This window comes from Schistocerca gregaria, chromosome X, assembly GCF_023897955.1.
Source record: "Schistocerca gregaria isolate iqSchGreg1 chromosome X, iqSchGreg1.2, whole genome shotgun sequence".
NCBI classification, from domain to species: Eukaryota; Metazoa; Arthropoda; class Insecta; order Orthoptera; family Acrididae; genus Schistocerca; species Schistocerca gregaria.
Window position 1 is genome coordinate 745,734,737 of NC_064931.1, and position 15,936 is coordinate 745,750,672.

Genomic DNA, 15,936 nt, shown 5'->3' on the forward strand with positions numbered 1-15,936 from the left:
GTACGATTACATGTATCCTGCAAGACAACTGCTATTATCCCTATCATCTGCAACACACAAGGAACACACGGCACATAGTCAGAGCCATTTACCGTGGCAACGACGCATTTCCGCACACATGTACATACGCCCTTTTTCCTCCATTTACAATCAAGAATCAGTCCCTACAGTTTAGTGGTTTCATTACTGTTCATCCTGCATAACAAGAAAAATGAGTGAACTGAAACAAGTGAATGTGTGGCTGCATGTGCCAAATGGGTACGCCGGATTGCTTAAGAAATGTCAGGAGGAGATGTTAAGATTCATAGACTACATACCGGCTGTAAGCAAGGAAAACTGAGTGGAAAGCACAGCTTATGTAGAAAAAATTTCGGTTTAAACAGTGCTGGGATGAACACAGACAGAACTAATACAAAAAATTAAGAAGACTAGCATGAAAATGACAATCTTAGAATAAAGACTGGAAGATGAAGTAGAAATATGAAGGAATTTTGCTATCCAGGAATCATGGTTAGACAAGATGAACGAAGTAATGGAGACTTCCAAAGCAAATTAGTATAGGCAAGAGACCATTTTTCAGGGTAAAAGCGTTACTGTTACCAGGCATTGCAACAGAAGTCAGACACAAAGTTCAGAAACTACTGGTCTGGAACACAGTCTTGCACGTTTGTAGTAGACTGATGCGAAATCAGAAATAAGAAACTGAAAGCACTTGAAATGTGGCACAGAATGGTGCAACATGCTAAGTGACAAATTAACTGTGAAATGAAATGACATTAAAAAGAATTGTAGTGGTAAGAAATCTACGATCAATCCGGATCAGAAGAAAGGACAGTATATTGCAACTTTTGCTAAAGCATACAGTGCTTGGATGCGAAAGCAGCCAAGTGGAAAAACTGGAGGAGCACAGGGAGAGTAAAATTTGTAACAAAGACTTTGGGAGAATGATGAGTACAGTTGGAAAAAATGTTGGATTGAATCACTGAGAATATATATAGCTGAAAATAAGATAACATATTGTTAGACATACGCTAAACCATACTGATGTACAGATGAACAAGGTTGCCAGAATAGAACAGTCTGGGAAACTGTGGCCCAACACAAATTTTAACATACTGCAACAGCCGTTCAGGATATGATGAGGAGTTTATGAGTCGTAATGGTGTGTGTTGTGTGAGTTAATGTATAGGGACAGAATAAATCATGCATCATTTGAAAAAATTAGAAACTAAGGCTCCAAACTTTCTTTCTCTCTTTCGCTTACGCCATAGGCCCGCATGGATCGCAGGGTCAGCGTGGTTACAACGGATATGGCAAAGTTAGTTTGAGGGGTGGCCGGAAGGATCCAAACATCCAGATCCAACTTCTCTCAAATACCACGGACAGATCCTTATTGGCACGTAGTCGGCACTTATTCAGAAAATATTGTTCCTTTGAAACACAAATACCTCTTGATTCATCCGAAGAAATGAGTGTTATCGACAGGGGACCTCAAATTTATGTCATGTTTCTAGATTTCCAAAGGGCTTTTGACACCATTCCTCACAAGTAGCTTCTAATCAAAGTGCCTGTTGAGTACGGCCTCAGGTGTGCGAATGAAATGTGATGAGTGGAATTCCCCAAGGAAGTGTTACAGCTACGCTGCAGCTCCTAATGTATATTTACAGTGCAGCTTTCTTAGATTGTTTACAGATGATACTGTCATTTGCCATCTAGTACAGCCATCAGAGGATCGAAACCAGTTGCAAAATGATTTAGACAAGATATCTGTATAGTGCAGAAAGTGGGCGGGCCGTGGTGGCCGAGCGGTTCAAGGCGCTCAGTCCGGAACCGCGCGACTGCTACGGTCACAGGTTCGAATCGTGCCTCGAGCATGGATGCGTGGGATGTCCTTAGGTTAGTTAGGTTTAAGTAGTTCTACGTTCTAGGGGACTGATGACCAAAGCTGTTAAGTCCCATAGCGTTCAGAGCCATTCGAACTTTTTTTTTTTTTTTTTTTTTTTTTTTTTTTTTTTTTTTTTTTGCAGAAAGTGGCAACCGACTCTAAATAAAGAAAAGTGTGAGGTCATTCAAATGAATACTAAAAGGAACGCTTTAAATATCGGTTATACGATAAATCATACAAGTTTAAAGACTGTCACTGTGATACTACGTATCGATACCGCGCCATGGGCGTCGTTACATTGGTAACAGAATGGAAAGTCTCCGTCTTACAACGATAGCGGTTGCGCGGACCCAAGGGAGCGCGTCCGCTGCGCCACACCTCAGCAGCTCTGTGCTTGGAACGCCCTCTGCCATCGCAATACAGGATGGCCGGCAGCAGCCGCTCAGCCCACTTGCGATCGGAGTCACATCGCCACAGGATGCTATGCAGACACCACCTAGTCGTAGCACCGACACCACAGTTCGTGCTTCAGTAAAGCTTGCTTCCTCCTAGTAGACATTGTGATAGCTGGACTCTGTTTCTTGCTGTATTCTTTGTTATGAGTCTTCGTTCGCTTGGAGAAATACAAGTTAAGTAAATCTTCTGTTTGCTGTGTTAACTTGTACATTGATCATTCTCTTGCTCGGCTTTCCTACGACGACAGTTACCCCACCACTCCGTAGCCCATCTCTCCTTACCGTCGTGTACAAAGTCGTACACAACAGTCAATTTAACTAAATACCTAGGGACTACAATTACCATCAAAATTGTTGGATGTGAGGTCCGCAAGTTATGCAAACACTGTTTTATCCCAGTGCCCAAACATCTTTCGACACCACTGTGCCATCATCAGTGGGTTTTCGTTTTTATTTATTCTGTAATGTGAATATTTTTGTTAAATGATTATAAAATTATGTGGATGTTTAGTTGAAACAATAGATCGTTTCTTTCTGTAAATACCTTTACATTTGGAGTGCATGAATTTTCCGGATCACTTGTGTGTTAATCACTACAGGTAGCCTGTAATCTGCAACCAAACGATGTTGATGAGAAGGTTTTTCGCTGGGAGTTAACCTACCTTCTATAATGTAATTCTGTTTGTCGCGATGTTTTCTCGCCTATATTCGTTTTTATTTACGTGTTCGTGTAGTTCAAAAATGTGTGTGAAATCTTATGGGACTTAACTACTAAGGTCATCAGTCCCTAAGCTTACACACTACTTAGCCTAAATTATCCGAAGGACAAATACACACACCGATGCCCGAGGGAGGACTCGAACCTCCGCCGGGATCAGCCGCACAGTCCATGACTGCAGTGCCCCAGACCGCTCGACTAATCCCGCGCGGCTTTTCGTATAGTAATTAACATAAAAGTGATCCGGAAAATTCATACATTCCAAATATAAAAGTATTTACGAAAAGAAACGATCTATTGTTTGAATTTATCATCCACATAATTTTATAATCATTTAACAAATACTTTCACACTACAGAATAAAAAAACGAAAACCCGCTGATGATGGCACACTGGTGCCGAAACATGTTTGGTTACTGAGGTTCAAATGGTTCAAATGGCTCTGAGCACTATAGGACTTAACGTCTATGGTCAACAGTCCCCTAGAACTTAGAACTACTTAAACCTAACTAACGTAAGGACATCACACAACACCCAGTCATCACGAGGCAGAGAATATCCCTGACCCCGCCGAGAATCGAACCCGGGAACCCGGGCGCGGGAAGCGAGAACGCTACCGCACGACCACGAGTTGCGGACAAGGTTACGGAGGAAAAACGGTGTTTTGCATAACTGGCGGACCTCACATCCAACAGTTTTAATGGCAAACACGGCCCACACGAGTAGCGGCAAATCTAAATCAGGAATTACGATCAAATTAAACTGGAACGTTCGCATAGAAAATATTGTTGGGAACGCGAAGCAAAGACCGCGTTCTACTGGCAAAACACTTAGAAGATACAACAGGTCTCCTAAAGAGACTGCCTGCACTACGCTTTTGGGTCCTCTTCCCGCACTGTTCTGGGGTAGAACGGAAGAGAAATGGTATGAAAGTGGTGCGATGAGCGCTCTTCCAGGCACTTAAGTGTCACCTGCAGAGTAGCCATAAAGATGTATGTAAATACAGATTTAGACGAGGTCATTAGAAATGGACCACAAACTGGGAACATAGAGACGTGGAGAAGGAAACCGATAATAGATTTCACTTAACACTTCCGAGATGAGATGCCGTGGTCCATACATAAGACTCTCCCCTGGCGTTTCGCCTTCGACTGCGGAAGGCATCCTTCAAGGACAATCGGCGAACTGGGGCAGTTCACCGATTGTCCCCAGCTCGTGGTCTAGTGGCTAGCGTTGCTGCCTCTCGATCACGGGGTCCCGGGTTTCATTCTATCCTCATCATGATTCGTGACAGTAGCTAGATTGAACTGTGTAAAAATTGGACTGCGTAAAAATTGGGTCTTTGTATTGGAGCTGATGACCGTGCAGTTCAGCGCCCCACAAACCAAACATTATCACAGTTCGCCGATTGTCCTCGGGGGATGCCTTCTGCAGTCGAAGGCGAAACGTCGCGAGAGAATCTTATGTATGGACCACGCCATCTCAGCCCGGAAGTTCACCTGCCGTGAAAGCCTTCATTCTATGATAACAGATTTGCTTCAGGAACCAACACACCGTTCAGTTCATTCGATTTATAAAAATGATGGCCGGGTGGTGATCGTGTACCCGTTCCTCCTAAATACGAGCCCAGTGTCCAAATCACTGCGGCGTCCACACTTGGTGATGGTGACAGCAGAGGAGCGGGTTCGATCGAACGCTGGCCACGCAGTGTACACCCTTATCGCGGTAGGAATGGTACTTACAGTGCAGAGCCCTCGACGGAGAGCTCGTGGTCTTGCAGGTTGAGACGCGCCTTGGCGGTGGCTCGGCCCAGCAGCAGCGACTTGAGCTGGAAGGAGACGGGGAAGCCCAGCTCGCTGACGGTGGCCATCACCAGCTCGTCCTGCCCCGCGTTCTGGTAGTGCATGTCTTTCCCCGTCTGCAGCTCCTCCACCAACTTCTGTAGAGCTGCGCGCACACAAATTATCGTCAGGGTGTACATTCTTCTTAACTTGAAGAAGACCGTGTTGATAAAAGATCCTATTATTTCACCAGATCGCCTTTCGTATCTCATCTGAAGCTGCAAAAATTCAGGCTTGAAACTTCGCATTAGATTTAGGTAACGTTGAACTAGAATGGAATGCTTTCATTTATTTACTTACCTCAATGTGAAACGCACATGTACAAAGCGAAATACAATAGCTAAAACTAAAATAACTGTTGGTTTGTTGATTCAGGGAAGGGGACCAAACAGCGACGTCATCAGTCCCATAGGATTAACCAAGAATGGGGAAGGAAGTTCAAATGGTTCTAATGACTCTGAGCACTATGGTACTTAACATCTCGCTCGCAGGTTCGAATCCTGCCTCGGGCATGGATGTGTGTGACGTCCTTAGGTTAGTTAGGTTTAAGCAGTTTTAAGTTCTACAGGACTGATGATCTCAGATATTAAGTCCCATAGCGCTCAGAGCCATTTGAACTTAACATCTGAGGTCATCAGTCACCAAGAACTTAGAACTACTTAAAGATGATTAACCTAAGGACATCACACACATCCATGCCCGATGCAGGATTCGAACCTGAGACCGTAGCGATTGCGCGGTTGCAGACTGAAGTGCCTAGAACCGCTAGGTCACACCGGCCAGCTGGAAGGAAGTCGGCCGTGCCCTTTCAAAGGAACCATCCCAGAATTTGCCTGGAGCGATTTAGGAAAATGATGGAAAACCTAAATCAGGATGGTCGGACGCGGGTTTGAACTGTCGTCTTCCTGAATGAGAATCCAGTATGCTAACAACTGCGCCACTCGATCAGTTTAACAACAGTCAAGTACTTCGTTGACATACAGTTTTCGTTTATTTTTCTTGGTCTTCTTGATTCATGGTGAGCTTCCACGCATTCTGCAGAGCTGTTGTCTCCATCATATATACAATATTTCTACGACGCACCCAGCCATCTTATTAATGTGCTACAATATTTGATGTTCTTTCTACTCGCTGCCTGGATTTCAATCAGACTGTGAAACATTGCTTGTCTTGCACCGCAGTTCATAATTGAGTTCGGCTCCCGACGCTCACTATGCCCTTTGATGCTCTTTGTTTCTCAGAGACCGCTCTTATATTCCGTAAAACACAAATTCTTTCAGCCTATCCAAACTCCGGTGGATGAGATAGCCGGTGTGATCTTAATAAATTAAGAGCTGGACGACAATCCTCGTGTAAATTCCAACATCCGTCCCCGTTTATTGCGTTTTCTGACAGCTTTATTTTGATAGGTGCATTACTTATTCTATCGCAGAAACTTAGCGTTTGCTACACGATACTGGCCTCATCGTACCTCATTTCACGATTATATTCGTGACAGTGATCGCGACAGCTGATTTACTTCGTTGGTTTAGTTGGATGTTCCTTTCATCTGTTCTCGATTGTGTGTGTGTGTGTGTGTGTGTGTGTGTGTGTGTGTGTGTGTGTGTGTGTGTGTGAAATGGCTCTGAGCACTATGGGACTTCACTTCTGAGGTCATCACTACACTAGAACTTAGAACTACTTAAACCTAACTAACCTAAGGACATCACACACATCCATTCCCGAGGCAGGAGTCGAATCTGCGACTGTGGCGGTCACGCGGTTCCAGACTGTAGCGCCTAGAACCACTCGGCCACCCCGGCCGGCATGTGTGAAATCTTATGGGACTTCACTGCTAAGGTCATCAGTCACTAAGCTTACACACTACTTAACCTAAATTATCCTAAGGACCAACACACAGCCTGCCGGAGTGGCCGTGCGGTTCTAGGTGCTACAGTCTGGAGACGAGCGACCGCTACGGTCGCAGGTTCGAATCCTGCCTCGGGCATGGATGTGTGTGATGTCCTTAGGTTAGTTAGGTTTAATTAGTTCTAAGTTCTAAGCGACTGATGACCTCAGAAGTTAAGTCACATAGTGCTCAGAGCCATTTGAACCATTTGACAAACACACACACCCATGCCCGAGGGAGAACTCGAACCTTCGCCGGGACCAGCCGCACAGTCTATGACTGCAGCGCCTCGGACCGCTCGGCTAATCTCGCGCGCGTGTTCTCGATCCTTCTGATAGTCTGCCTCATGTAATAAAAGCCATATTCGCATGGAACTTAATACACAGCTGTGTTTTGGAGATTCTACGTTGTCTTTAATATCACAAAGAAGACTTTTTATCTTAGATGAAGGGAGCGAAATACACTGGACGTCATGTTTCCCTAGAGTCTACCGATCTTTCCGGATAGTGAGCCAGCATAAGATGGGCAAGCGAGTCCTGGCCTCTCTTCCTCTGTCTCAGCCTCAAACTCTTTCTCAGACTTGATTCTGATTGCAACGCCTATTTAGTTTGACGACATGTAAACAAAAACTCCGCAGAACACTCGTAAGCACACCATCAGTCCCATTTTCAGCTGTTGTTGTTATTGTCGTCTTCAGTCCTGAGACTGGTTTGTTGCAGCTCTCCATGCTACTCTATCCTGTGCAAACTTCTTCATCTCCCAGTACCTACTGCAGCCTACATCCTTCTGAATCTGCTTAGTGTATTTATCTCTTGGTCTCCCTCTACGATTTTTACCCTCCACGCTGTCCTCTAATACTAAATTGGTGATCCCACGATGTCTCAGAACATGTCCTACCAACCAATCCCTTCTTCTAGTCAAGTTGTGCCACAAACTCCTCTTCTCCCCAATTCTGTTCAATACCTCCTCATTAGTTATGTGATCTACCCATCTAATCTTCAGCATTCTTCTGTAGCACCAAAGTTCGAAAGCTTCTATTCTCTTCTTGCCCAAACTATTTATCGTCCATGTTTTATTTCCATACATGGCTACACTCCATACAAATACTTTCAAAAACGACTTCCTGAGATTTAAATCTATACTCGATGTTAACAAATTTCTCTTCTTCAGAAACTCTTTCCTTTCCATTGCCAGTCTACATTCTATATTCTCTCTACTTCGACCATCATCAGTTATTTTGCTCCCCAAATAGCAAAACTTCTTTACTACTTTAAGTGTCTCATTTCCTAATCTAATACCTTCAGCATCACCTGACTTAATTCAACCACATTCCATTATCCTCGTTTTGCTTTTGTTGATGTTCATCTTATACCCTCCAAGTCCTTTGCTGTCTCTGACAGAATTACAATGTCATCGGCGAACCTCAAAATTTTTATTTCTTCTCCATGAATTTTTGTACCTAATCCGAACTTTTCTTTTGTTTCCTTTTTGCTTGCTCAATATACAGATTGAATAACATCGGGGATAGGCTACAACCCTGTCTCACTTCCTTCCCAACCACTGCTTCCCTTTCGTGCCCCTCGACTCTTATAACTGCCATCTGGTTTCTGTACAAATTGTAATTAGCTTTTCGCTCCCTGTATTTTACCCCTGCCACCTTCAGAATTTGAAAGAGAGTATTCCACTCAACATTGTCAAAAGCCTTCTCTCTACCAGATCATTATCGTTCTGGAATCCGGCTCCGTGAAAGTCTATGGACCTCGATGGCTGCTAGAGGGCACAGTCTCGCCGCAGGACAGCGCTCGAACTGTGAGCGAGCCAGTCGTCTCGCCGTGTGAATACGCCGACCAATAGTGTTCCTCGTGGCTGATATAAACACGGCAGTCCAGCGAATGGTCAGGCGCACTTACAGTTAATTATGTCCGTCTTGCTGCATACTTCCTCTCTAATAGCCCATCCCTTGTCACCATTAAGTACAACAATTCCCGCACCTTCCATGCCACTTCTGGCCTGCTCCAATGCTCCATCCTGTATCCTCTCCTTTATGACCTCTATACCGCCGATAGCCCAAAACAACCTCCATCTCTACACCTCCTTCAGTATGCTGAAGACATCGCTTTCCTCACTGTCCATCCTATGTTCCAGACATCATAATGCTACCTCCAAATCCACCTCCTAGTGTAGCCAATGGCTCCTCAAGATCAACCCTTCCGAAACCCAACCAACAATTATAGGACACACCTCCCGTCTCAATGACTTCTACCTTACCATTTACGACTGTCCTATCCAGCAAACTATTGCACTAAAATATCTTGGTAACTTGGAAATCTCACCTAACAACCCAAAAGAAAGCTCAGAATAGACTAAAACTACTGACTGGTCGAATGTGGGAATTGCACCACTCCACAGTTCTCCACACGTAAAAAACCTCGATCTGACGCTATGCAATCCTGCTGGCTTTCCATATCCGTTTACCTTCCCTCACAAGGATCCTTTATCAGCTCATGAAATTGCCACCTCTCCTCACTCACATTGAACACCTGTGAACAACCTACACCATCTACAAACTCTACTCCAATAATCCTATAGTTTCCTCTCTACTTTCCCATGCTCATACGCGGCCGCGCCTATACCAACACATCACACCAACCCCACGCCTACACACCCTCTACATACTCTCTCAAATAAACTTCATCAAACTACCCCTCCCATATCATGAACACCACCTCGACATTGACCCATCCTACCAGCTTCAAATTCACCTAACCCATTCCACCTCATCAGGGCTCCTTCTCCCTCCCCTTCCCCTACTTTCTTACCCCCTTTTTCTCTCTCCACCTTTCGTTTCCTACCCCCTTTTCTCATCAAACGTTAGCCATACACAGTCATGGATTGTGCGGCTGGTCCCAGCAGAGGTTCGAGTTCTCCCTCGGGCATGGGTGTGTGTGTGTCTTTCTCCTAAGGATAATTTAGGTTTAGTAGTGTGTAAGTTTAGGGACTGATCACCTTAGCAGTTTAGTCCCATAAGATTTGACACACGTTTGAACATTTAGCCATACAAATAACCTCTCTTACTCCACCCCTCCTTCTGTCCCAACAGCCACTCCAAATGCATCGAAGCTATGCACCAGTCCTCCACACTCATACCATCACATTCCTCACCTCCTCACCGACCAACATTTCCCCCTTCAAAAACAGACTCCCTATCCCAGGGCAGGTCCATCCAGTTTTAGTGACAGGAAAGTGCTTCTTTTAAATATCATTATTTCAGCATCATGTTTCAAATGTTTTCAAATGTGGGCTTACTGTGTTTGCTGGTTTTTAACTAAAGTGCAGGAAGTCATATCCCTTGTAGATATAAAAAATTCCATTTTATTGCAACCTTTAAATCGTCTTAAATTCACCTTTCTGTTTCTTGTTTCCTCCTCTCATTTAGTTTTTTGTTGTGAACTGGCTGAAGAGTGGCTTGACCGTACTGCTGACAGGCCACTTCCGCCCTTATGGCGCACAGGCAGATAAATAACAATACAGAAGAAAAAGGGGAGTCACTTCTGTACTCGCTTCTGATATTGTCGGTTTCTATCATCGCTGTGCTACGGACTGTAGGATAACAACGTCTCTTGGCACTTGGTTCAAAAATGTTACTGTGTGAATTCCTAAGGCACCAAACTGCTGAGGTCATCGGTCACTAGATTAACACACACATTAAACTAACTTATACTAAGAACAACACACAAACATGCACAAGGGAGGACTCGAACCTTCGGCGGGAGAGGCCGCGCAATCCGTGACATGGTGCCTCAAACCGCTCGGCCACTTCGCGCGGTGACACTTGGCCTTCCTCTCTAATCGCAATCCGGATGGTATCTCTTTCTGCTTTTGGCCTGTTGCCATCGCTCCGACGAAGGTTCCTGCTTTACATTTCGTTCATACCTAGGTTGCTTTGGTCTTTTCCTTGTCTGTGTCCTGTGCGTCGTCAGTCAGCCGTGTTCAGCTCGCCTACCGCTTGGAGCCGTGTTCTCTTCCAAGCGCGGCCCTTCCGCCTTACGGTTTCAGGTGTTTCTCTCCTCGGTTCTGACGCATGGACTAATATCCAGCTACTAGCAAATATATTAACTGTTCACTTTCAGGAACAAATCTTCTAAATCGCATTATGTCCCATAAATATTCGATGGGATTCATAGCGGAAGGTCTGGGTGACCAAATCATTCACTAGAATCGTCCAGAACTTTCTTCAAAACCGTCAACAACTATGGTCCGGTGACGAGGTGCATTGTCATTCCCAAAATTTGCTGATATTTGAGACCATGAAATACATGATTGGCTGCAAATAATCTCCAAATAGCCGAACATAACCGTTTCTAGTCAATGATTAGTTCTGTTGGACCAGAAGACCCAGTCCATTCCACGTTAACACACCCCACATGATTATGGGGCAACCACAGTGCCTTGTTGACAGCTTGGGTCCATGGCTACGTAGGGTCTGCGCCGCACTCGAATGCTACCATCAGCTCTCAGTACTCATCTGAAGAGTCCACTGTTTTCCAGTAATGTAGGGTCCAACGGATATGTTCACGGACCCAGGACATGCGCTGCAGGCGATATCGTTCTGTTAGCAGAGACACTCGCGTCGTTCATCTGATGCTATAGCCCATTATCGCCAAATTTCACCGCACTGTCCTAATGGATGCATTCGTTGTATGAATCACATTGGTTTCTGCGGTTATTTAAGGCAGTGTTGCTTTTCTGTTAGCACTGACAACACTACGCAATCGCCGCTCCTCTCGGTCGTTACGTGAAGGCCGTTGGTCACTGCGTTATCAGTGGTGAGAGATAATCCGTGAAATTTTGTGTTCTCAGCACACTGTTGTCACTGTGGGTCTCGGAATACCGAATTCCCTAACGATTTCCTAAAAGGAATGTCCCATGCGTCTAGCTCCAGCTATCATTCCGCGTCTAAAGGCTGTTAATTCCAGTCGCGCGGCCGTAATAACGTCGGACACTTCTCCACATGAATGAGCTGAGTAAAAATGACAGCTCCGCCAATCCACTGGTCTCTTATATCTTGTGTACTCGATACTACCGCCATCTGTAATGTGCATCACCTCAGGGTGCATCACTGTACTGGCTCGCCCCTCATCCGTCACTACCAGCCAATGTGAATGAAATTTTAAAAAAGAACAGCGGCCATCCAATTAAAAACAGAGGTGAATTACGTTATTCAGAAAGTGGTTTTAGGGCAAATTACACTACTGGCCATTAAAACTTCTACACCACGAATATGACGCGCTACAGGCGCGAAATTTAACCGACTGCGAGAATATGCTGTGATATGCAAATGATTAGCTTCTCAGAGCATTCACACAAGGTTGGCGCCGGTGGCGACACCTACAACGTGCTGACATGAGGAAAGTTTCCAACCGATTTATCATACACAAACAGCAGTTGACTGGCGTTGCCTGGTGAAACGTTGTTGTGATGCCTCGTGTAAGGACGAGAAATGCGTACCATCACGTTTCCGACTTTGATAAAGGTCGGATTGTAGCCTATCGCTATTGCGGTTTATCGTATGGCGACATTGCTTCTCGCGCTGGTCGAGATCCAATGACTGTTAGCAGAACATGGAATCAGTGGGTTCAAAAGGATAATACTGAACGCTGTGCTGGATCCCAACGGCCGCGCATCACTAGCAGTCGAGATGACAGGCATCTTATCCTCATGGCTGCAACGCATCGTGGAGCCACGTCTCGATCCCTGAGTCAACAGATGGGGACGTTTGCAAGACAACAACCATCTGCACGAACAGTTCGACGACGTTTGCAGCAGCATGGACTATCAGTTCGGAGACCACGGCTGCGGTTACCCTTGACGCTCCATCACAGACAGGAGCGCCTGCAATGATGTACTCAACGACGAACTTGGGTGCACAAATGGCAAAACGTAATGTTTTCGGAAGAATCCACGTTCTGCATACAGCATCCTGATGGTCGCATCCCTGTTTGGCGACATCGCCATGAATTCACATTGGAGGCGTGTATTCGTCATCGCCGTACTGGCGTATCACCCGGCGTGATGGTATGGGGTGCCATTGGTTACACGTCTCGATCACCTCTTGTTCGCATTGACGGCAGTTTGAACAGTGGACGTTACATTTCAGATCTGTTACGACCCGTGGCTCTACTCTTCATTCGATCCCTGCGAAACCCTACATTTCAGCAGGATAATGCACAACCGCAAGTTGCAGCTCCTTACGGACCTTTCTGGACACAGAAAATGTTCGACTGCTGCCCTGGCCAGCACATTCTCCAGATGTCTCACATGATGTAATCACATATCTGTTCTAGTATAATATGTCCAATGAATACCCGTTTATCATCTGCATTTTTTGTTGGTGTAGCAATTTTAATGGCCAGTAGTGTAAAATAACTCTTTATAAGTTGTGAACGTCTCACTGGCAAATATACCAACCTAATAAAAGACACTGCAACAGTGGTCAAAACGTTGGTATGTACAATAACACGAAGACACAGTGACATACTAGCAGAAAATTATTGAAGGCAATGTTACAATTTGCAAATAGACCATGAGTTCCTCGTAGGGGTCGGGAGGCGGTAAACAACGGCAAAGAGTGCGCTACCTTTATCGATGTTGTCGACGATGTTCTTGTCGAACAGGAAGAGCCGGTCGCGCAGTCCGCCGAAGTTGAGTCGGAGGCTGCCCTGCAGGCGCGGCAGCTTCCGCGCGGCGATGCGCAGCTTCTCCCGGATGGCGGACAGGCTGTGTGGGGTGGGAGCCGACCGCGCGGGCCTCTTCTGCTTGGGGCCCGACTCCGGCCCGGGGAAGGCGTGCTGCAGCGACAGCTCCACCAGCCGAGCGGGGTCCGTCGTCCACAGCTCCGCCTGCGCAGCCACACGACACTCAGTTTACTGACCTGACCTAATACCTAGTGGAACTGCAGTATTATAGTCACCTCCTACTTGTGACGTCGAAAGCTCGTAACTCACGGCACATGTCACAAGAGGTGTTCTGGTGATGCATACGTGTAAAGGATCTGATTACTGCTACAACTGCGAAACTTCAGGTTTTGGCGGCGCAAAGACTGTTCCACTAAGTTTCGGGTGTGCAGCCGCAAGGAATCTCCTTCTTCTTCTAATATTTCGACTGTATACCGTCCAGCCATCTTCAGAGTGAGTCGCAAGACTGCCGCTCCAGTGCTCGCTTCGTCCCTTTATACTCGTGCACCGCGTGACTGCGCATGCGGCCATAGACGCAAATGCGCCAGAGACATCCGACAAACAACTCGTACTGTCCAAGAAAGATGTTCAAAACACCGGAGGTATACACGACTTTTACAGGCTAACAAGTCGGCAGTGGCAGAGCACTGTATTGATAATGGTCCCAGTATGTTGTATGACAAAGTCGAAATTTTGGCAACTACATCATCCTTTTGGGACTCGCTAGTGAAGGAGGTAATTGAAATTCGATTGACGACGAATTTAATTAATAGAGATAGTAGTTTCAATCTTGATAAATCATGGAATCCGGCACTTGCTGTAATAAACTCATAAAGACGTCGTCACCGTGCAGCTCACAATGATATATCGATATGCCAACACAGATCGACTGCAGAGTCATAGATACAACTGGCGCATTATGCACGTGTCTGCCGCCGACCAACGTCTCTGGCGCATTTGCATCTGTGGCCGCATGCGCAGTCGCGCGGTACACGAGTATAAAGGGACGAAGCGAGCACTGGAGTGGCAGTCTTGCGACTCACTCTGAAGGTGGCTGGACGATATACAGCGGAAATATTGGAAGAAGTAGAAGAAGAAGAAGGAGGAGGAGGAGGAGGAGGAGATTTCTTGCGGATCCAAACCCGAAACTTAACGGATCTGCTACACCTGGCCACCCCCGGTAGCTGAATGGCCAGCGCGACAGACTGTCAATCCTAAGGGCCCGGGTTCGATTCCCGGCTGGGTCGGAGATTTTCTCCGCTCAGTGACTGGGTGTTGTGTTGCCCTAATCATCATCATTTCATCCTCATCGACGTGCAAGTCGCCGAAGTGGCGTCAAATCGAAAGACTTGCACCTGGCGAACGGTCTGCCCGATGGGAGGCCCTAGTCACATGACATTATATTATTACTGCTACAACTACACTGATGTCCAAAATTAAAACAACAAACGGCTGTTTCCCCGTCGTGTGTTCAAAAATGGCTCTAAGCGCTATGGGACTTAACATCTGAGATCATCAGTTCCCTAGACTTATAACTACTTACACCTAACTAAACCTAAAGACAGCAAACACATCCATGCCCGAGGGAGGATTCGAACCTGCGACCGTAGCAGCAGTGCGGTTCCGGACAGAAGTGCCTAGAACCGCTCGGCCACAAAGGCCTGCCGTCGTGTGTCTAATTCACGATATAATCATACAAACTGTCAACCATATGTCCGTATGATCGTGTTGTGCACGGAAGATAACATTCCAATCAATGGACAACCATGCCAGCGATGATGTAACGGCACCTACGAAACTACATAGTGTTTGCCGGCACGTCTCACATCCACAATAGCTGTGTACAAAGCCACTGAAGGCGCAGTATGGCACAGAGAAGACGCGTATCAGGCTCTCTGCGGTGAAGGAAAGGAAGCAGGACAGTCGTAAGCCGATGTCTTAGTGTGAATCGTTCTTTTGTGTCTCGGATGTGGCGACAATGTATACAGATCGAAACTGTATCTGGAATTCCAGGGCAGAGCCGATCATGTTTGATTTCAGAAGAAAGGACCGTTATATGGCTGTAAGGACATGACAGTACCGCCTAAGCACTGCACATCAACCGGTATGTGAGCTCGCAGCATCCAATGGATGTGTTGTATCGAGGCAAGCGGTGTGCAGAAGGCTTTGACAGAGTGGTCTTTATTGTCAGAGACCTGCTGCACTCCTACCTCTGACACATCTTCACAGAAGGGAACGTGAGGAGTGGAGTCATCAACAGAGCAGTGGGCCAATGCCGTTTTCACAGATGAGTCCCGATTTAGTCTGCAGGGTGATTCTCGATGGATTCGCCTCTACGTGGAACACGATTTCAGGACCCAAACATTGTGCAAAGAGACTGATATCGAGGAGGAGTGGGCAGGGTTCATGTTTACC

At 46.0% G+C, this 15,936-nt stretch overlaps 1 protein-coding gene across 2 annotated transcripts in view; it reads right to left on the reverse strand.

The window, feature by feature from the left end:
- LOC126299533 (vitellogenin-like) overlaps positions 1-15,936 on the reverse strand; it is a 398,678-nt gene that overhangs the window by 155,452 nt on the left and 227,290 nt on the right. For both annotated transcript variants that reach the window (XM_049991515.1, XM_049991514.1), the window contains 2 exons: positions 13,425-13,686; positions 4,801-5,005 (listed from right to left, as the gene is read on the reverse strand). In XM_049991515.1, the coding sequence (XP_049847472.1) occupies positions 4,801-5,005; positions 13,425-13,686 (467 nt within the window). The remainder of the gene's footprint in view (positions 1-4,800; positions 5,006-13,424; positions 13,687-15,936) is intronic.